Here is a 7,030-nt window from a genome sequence, read left to right on the forward strand (position 1 = left end):
AAAAACAAAGTTGCTGGAAAAGCTCAGCAGGTCTGGCAGCATCTGTGAAGGAGAACACGGAGTTAACATTTCGGGCCTGGTGACCCTTCCTCAGAACTGGCCAATGGAATATGAGGATGGTATCCCAATCTACCCCAATGTAATAATTCAGTAAAGAAAAAGTTTCCGTTTCCAGTGTAGTTGAAAAATACTTCTAGAAGCTTAACATTTTGATGTAATAGCATGACATTGTGCACTGATTTATTAATACTGGATAATTTCAACATAGTGTGAAATTGCTTCTTAGGAGATATATATTTTTAAGCATAACTGACTGGATGAAGGAAGGAAAAAATGTCCTTTAATGGACTTCCTGGCTATGCTTAACCAGTTATGACACGCTTGTGGTTTTAGCTCTTAGTCACAGCTAAATCATGCTCTAATTAACAGAACATTGGGATTAAACACTATAAAAGCCACAGGGTGAAAGCCAGAGATACATGCTCCTCTCTCAACCTTCAGTTGAGAACAAAACAATGAAGTGCCTTTGGTTTTCAGTTTTATTTGTTACACTTTATGTTACATTTTCTTCTGCTGTTCCACTGCTTTCAGAAATAGAGAAAAATGAAAAGGACTGGCAATTTGCAGAGGTATGGTGTGGAATGCAACTAACAAAAACAGTGGAGAGATGCCTTTAAGTAGATGCATCTTTCTTCTTTCACAGCTAATTTCAAGTTTAATAATGTGAATATTTTTTCTTTGAAGACATATTTGAACAGATTTTACAAGCTTGAAGACAGATCACCAAAGTTTGCGAAAAAAATGGAAAACTATGTATCAAAGAGTTCCCTATCAGATAAGATTAAGAAAATGCAAGAATTTTTTGGCCTTAAGGTAACTGGAAATCTGGATTCTGCAACAATGGAAGTAATGGAAAAGCCTCGATGTGGAGTCCCTGACGTTGCTGAATACAATCTCTTTCCTAGGAAGATTAAATGGAAGAAAAATAATATCTCATACAGGTAATAGTTTCACAATATTTCCATGAGTAATTGGGCCAAAACTTGCTCAAAATGTTAAAGAGTGTTATCAGCACACATTAATAGTAATTAACAAATAAACTGGCAACTTAGTTGTGGATCTTCAGATCATGCTACATTATCATCCATTTTATAGAAGTAGCATCTTAGCCTCATCATTGTTTTTTAAAGAATTTGCTGGACTTGTATATGATGTGCTGATTAAATTCACTGTCAAAAGTTAAATCTGATAATTAATAATTAACCCAATAATTATGGGATAATGTTAAGTTATTGCTGATCAAGTTCGGTGTTAATTGACAGGAACAATTACATCTCTTCAGGCTCATTCATACATGCAGTCTATTCTTATCAAAGTCAAAGCGCTCAATTTGATTCTACTTCTTGAAATTCTTATGAATCTATTTTGTTCCTTTTCTCTTACCTGCTTGATCCAATCTTCCCATTTGCTTATTTATCTTTTCTGTATCTGGTTTGATCTACTTCCTCCCGCATTCCTCTCATCCTTTCTCAATTCTAAACCTCCTTGGTTATGGAGGAAGATGGTTCTGGCTGTTCACTGACTCTCTTTGCCATTGGTGTGACGTTATCATTTTGAACAGCACATGATGGTTTTGAGCGGAAGCAGGGAAATGTCTGTCTGATCATATACTTTACACAATGCCCTGCGACAGCAGGTTTTGCTTCAGAATTTTTAGCACAATATTTCATTTTTCTGTTTTTTTTAATACAGAATTGTAAACTATACACCAGACATTTCACCTGCGGATGTGAATACAACAATTAAGAATGCCTTTAAGATTTGGAGTGATGTCACACCTTTAAACTTCACAAAAATCTACGAAGGAGAAGCTGATATCATGATTGCTTTCGGGGCTCAAGGTATTAAAAGATTCTTTTACTTTAGGTTGAATTTGGAAATCAAGATCTCATAATTATTTTGTGAACACTGTTACATTAAAAGAACACACATAGAAACTGTGTAAGTAGAGTTCAAGGCAAATAACACAGACACTTACCATGACCTAAGTTTGTGTGAATATATACGCACCTTAAAAAATACACACAGAGAAACACTTTATGCACGTAAATGTCTAGCTGGCAGAAGAGGTGTGACCCAAACTGGCAGCAATGTTGCCAGTGAGTCCTAGAGGAAAGGATAAATTGAGTGGTTGTAAGAGAACTTGAAGTGGAGGGAGGTCTCCAGTATAACAGGTCACATAAATAATAGGCTGAAAACAGAGAAAAGTGAAGAGAGTGGAGTTACAGTCAGAAATTGTGTTGAGCCCAGCAGGTACACGGGGTGTTAAAAGGTTTTAATAACTAAAGCAGGCCAGAGATTTAAGAAATGCGTGTGAGTGAAACAAATGGACATATTTGGTGCATAGCCCTTGTTAGTGTTTTTCAGACAAACGTTGAAATGAACAGATGGAATAAAGTAATGATTTAACAATCAATGTAATAGCAGTCACTAATAAATGGCTGCAAGGGGGTCAAGACTGGGAATTAAATGAATGAATTGATACATCTCTAGGAAAGTTAGGGAACATTGTGGCTGGCCAGGAATAGCCTTTATTGGGTGTGAATGAAATCACTTCAATGGTAAATCAGGATATAGTAAATGGTAAGCAGATAGTGGAGACTTTGTGGACTGAGCTAATAACCAGGAAGATATTTAAATGTTGTATATGTCATATAGGAACAGCTGCAAAGTGAAAAAAGTATAAATCTAGAGGTTAGGGAAGCTTGTAGTGATGTGTGTTTACCTCCAGGGGAACATTTTACCTGATGCAGTGATGGTTATGTTCTCTCCCATAAGAAACTGGGTATGGATATCAGGCTACTGAAGAATCTAAGAGGCATTTATCACAACTGACTATAATATATAAACATTACATTGCTCGGGGATGTCAGTGTGTGGGCTAATATTAAGCTATTAGGTTACAACAGAGGATCATCCTTCAAGTGATCTGAGGTAAGATGAGGTAAGATATGAGTGTGTTATACCCTCCCATAACATCCAAATTACAGCAATGGTATCATGGGCATGTGGACATACTGATTGTGGTACACAGCACAATATGTAACAAAGATAAGATGATTTAGATTCTCATATCATTTGTGGTAAGCAGTCTACTGATATCAGCAAGTTGGTGAAATTTTTGAGTGTGGCTGTAGCAATTCTGCACAAAAGTATTTCTTAAAAGAAACAAAGGTGAATATTGCATTAGATTGTAATCTGAGATTGCTAGAAACTTTTAACCCGTGATATTAAGGGATATGTTACAAATACTGATGTGGATTTAGCTTGCAAATTAGTCTAAATTTCATTGAATGGTGGGACATTCTGAGGGGGATAATTAAATAATTGCTGTGCCAATGTTTTGAATATTGAGTTGTGGGTAGTGAGGTGCAACGGGGTATTCACACAGTAGCATGTTACAGAGACTGGCATCCTGAAAGTAGACAAGTGGACTGGCATTCTCTTACAGGATTGGCAGCACGGATCATGAAGTTCATAAGTTGTTCACCTGATAAATGTGTGGAGAGAAAACCAAAGAACATCAAAAAATTAGCATTTCATGTTTACTTATCTTAAAATTGGTTGCAATTGGCATGTAGCCAGCCAGTCACAGGTTCTGTATTAACTTTGATAATTCTTTGCTCCATTATTTCTAGAACACGGTGATAATTATCCCTTTGATGGACCTGATGGATTATTGGCCCATGCTTTTCCCCCTGCAGCTGGCATTGGAGGGGATACTCACTTCGATGAAGATGAGACCTGGACAATGGGACCGAATGGTACAAAAACTGACCAGAGTTATTAAACTGGTTTAGTGGAGAAAATGCGAAAAAATTAATAGGATGTTTCTATTTGGAGAACTATTTATATAAGTTGGTAGCTGCAGATGTTAATGTTGGAAGATTTCCCCCTTGCTTTAACTTATGTCCGTATGAATGCTACCTTAAGAATTACAATTTAATTTTATGTCACCAAGAAATGTCATTGGATTAGAAATTTATTAAAGCTTTTCATTATGACTGATATCCAGTTCTAAATATTTGTCCAGTTACAATTGTTATTATTAATTTTTGGGAAAGTGTTATAAATGCTTTAATTGGGACATCTGAGTCAATCATACCTAAGAGAAAGTATAAGGTACTTACATGGATTTCAGGATTCAAGTTTATATTCTGGTTATGTTCCATTCGATTAATATTTAGCTGTTAGTTTATGTTAATTTAAAACCTGCCGCAGAGGTGAATGTGTTTGAAGATATTTTAAACGGGCCTGCTTTGTGATTGTTTCGTTTAGGCTATAACCTGTTCCTTGTGGCTGCCCATGAATTTGGCCACGCACTGGGACTCGCTCACTCTCGTGATCCAGGTGCATTAATGTACCCGACCTATTCATACACCAGTATGGATGAGTTCCGCCTTTCTTGGGATGATGTCAAGGGAATCCAGGCTCTGTATGGTAGGTTTAAATCTTAAACGTGCGCAGAAGTATTTCTTCCTGAACAATTAGTGACAATACAGATAGTTAAAGAGCTGGTTCTCTCCTACTGCGATAACATCTTGAGATATTATTGCATTGTAAAAATGAATTATTTTTATAAACAGTAATTTATCCATAATAAGCTAGACCATGAGGCCTTAATAAAGGATTAAGCCATTTAGTGATAACTACAATATGTTCAGTGAACAAAATATGGAAACTCAAGAGAATGGCATAAATTTAACTCATCCTGTTTCCCCAAATACTGCAGCTTAGCTCTGGAGCATTAAAAATAATTTTGAAAAAGTTTCTTTCCTCCTACCTGTTTAGTACATTGGCTGCTCTCTCCAGCATAAATTCACCACTAGACTGATATTATCTGTAATCTTCAATCATGAAGTTGTAGTAAAACTTAGAGTTATCATTTAATTAGGATTCGACGTGAGTGTTAATCTGCTTTAGTGTGAAACTACTAACACTGCCTTGAATGCATTTTCTGCATTGTTTGCTGATATGGGTGGTTACTTTATATTAGGTAAATCAAATGAAGTCAATCCAAGCCCCAAACCACCACCACCACGGACCCCAGAGAAATGTGATCCAAACTTGTCCTTTAATGCAGTTGCTGGGCTTCGGGGAGAAATGATGTTTTTCAAAGACAGGTATTAAAAAATTTTGAATATATCACAACATTTTATTGATGTTAATATTGATTTCTCTTATGTGGAAATGATTTACCAAAGGTATTTGCAATTTTTTTGGTGATCATTCTTGCCTTTTGACTTTCTCTGTTATCAGTATGGTTTTCTTTTTGTCTGCACATCTGCAAACATTAGGTACTTGTTCCATCGAGATCTAGGGAAATTATGGCAAATTAAATCAAAATACTTTATTGGATTCAACAATGAAAACCAATTCAGCCTGGCTAATGTGACACGGTCACACTAGTGGCTGGTTGTAGAATAAAAGCATTTAACAAGAGCCTAGATCTATATAATGCCTTTATTTGTCATCTCAGGATGTCTCATAGTACTTTAGAGTGAATGAAGGGTAGTCACCATTGTAATGTAGAAGTGATATTCACTCAGCTTTGCCACCAGTATCTATCCAGCTTTGGGGAAGAGAAATCTTTTAAGATGTGTAATGTACCTTGAAAATACATTATTTGAAAGAAAAAGTTATTAATTTGTGATCGAAAAACACATGATATGACATTCCTCCCTGAAGGTGGTGAGAGAGGTGTCAGGAAGGGGGAATAATTAGATGAGTTGGCCCTGGAAGGAAACTCACCCCCTCTCAATATGGCATCAAATTGTTTCTGAGTGAGAAGATCCATGGCCAACCCTCTTGAGTGGCCATCAATTAAAGCACTTAAGTGGTTAATTCATTGTCATTTAAAGGCCTTGATTTGTCACCTCCTCAAATTGCCTTTCTTTTCTCAAAAAGTTGGCCAGTTTCCCAACAGGATAACAAACGCAGCCTAAGCAAAGAATTGCTGGGGGGCTGTCACTTGCCACAGTCTGGAACAGTCTGGGGTAAGGCAAGGTGAGGTCTAGAACTGAAACCCCCTGCCCTTATTTCTCAACAATACCACACTCCACAAGAAGATTTTAAAAGGCACTTGTCTACTTAGTACTGAATCCCCCCAAGAATTAGGTTTGGACCCAGAAGGTAATTGTATTTGAGGGGCCCACAGCTTCTGGCAACCCAGGCCCAGGTCTTTGAAAGGCTGAGAAAGGATGTTACCCTCCCCTGCCAGTTTGGCTTTTGTTGTTTGGTGGGAACTGGGTGATGTTCTCAGGAGAGGAGATGACCACCTAATACAGTCACCTTAAACAAAAAAAGAACAAATGACACAAAGGTCATGTTAAATGCAGAAAATTTATCTCATTATTGTCTAATTTTTGATATATTCTAATAAGTCCTTGTTATCCATCAGGTTTTTCTGGAGAAGAAATGCACAACTGCCTGAGGTTGATTTGACTTTAATTAGATCATTCTGGCCAAAGTTACCTGCACGGATCGATGCTGCGTATGAAAATCGGGAGAGGGATTTCCTGGTTGTTTTTAAAGGTTGGATCATTTTCTTTGCTAAAGAACACAGGAATAGGATTCTGTGAGGATATAGAGCTAGCGGCAGCACTACTGAAGCTTGAGTTCATTTCATATTTTTCGCGTACACGTTTTGAGATTAAAATTCAGGAGGACCGGATTTCGGAATGATAATCTCCTTTAGGATTGGGCCTGTATTATACCGTGTGCAGGAGACTGATCTTCCTCAGTCAATAGAAGTCAGAAAAACACTTCCCTCTAATTGTATGTCTTATAAAAAGAAATTAATGTGAGTGCATTATCAGGAGAGGATTAGCTGTCAAGTTTATCAGCAAAGATGTGATGCTCACACGAGGAGATTGTAGGTTTGAGGAAAGAACAACATTTATTATTATGCAGATGCTAATCTATTCTCTGTAATCCCGCAGGAAACAAATATTGGGCCATCAATGGCTAC

General features: G+C 37.1%; 1 protein-coding gene across 1 annotated transcript in view; it reads left to right on the top strand.

Moving 5' to 3' along the window:
* The first annotated feature begins 484 nt into the window (after positions 1-484).
* The window catches only part of LOC109936741 (collagenase 3), a 57,031-nt gene continuing 50,485 nt past the window's right edge, over positions 485-7,030 (top strand). The window contains exons 1-7 of the mRNA XM_048598300.1: positions 485-629; positions 745-1,001; positions 1,753-1,901; positions 3,699-3,824; positions 4,339-4,500; positions 5,057-5,183; positions 6,461-6,594. Coding sequence (XP_048454257.1) covers positions 516-629; positions 745-1,001; positions 1,753-1,901; positions 3,699-3,824; positions 4,339-4,500; positions 5,057-5,183; positions 6,461-6,594 — 1,069 coding nt within the window. The 5' untranslated portion in view covers positions 485-515. The remainder of the gene's footprint in view (positions 630-744; positions 1,002-1,752; positions 1,902-3,698; positions 3,825-4,338; positions 4,501-5,056; positions 5,184-6,460; positions 6,595-7,030) is intronic.

Source organism: Rhincodon typus, chromosome 6 (assembly GCF_021869965.1).
Source record: "Rhincodon typus isolate 14 chromosome 6, sRhiTyp1.1, whole genome shotgun sequence".
Lineage (NCBI taxonomy): Eukaryota > Metazoa > Chordata > Chondrichthyes > Orectolobiformes > Rhincodontidae > Rhincodon > Rhincodon typus.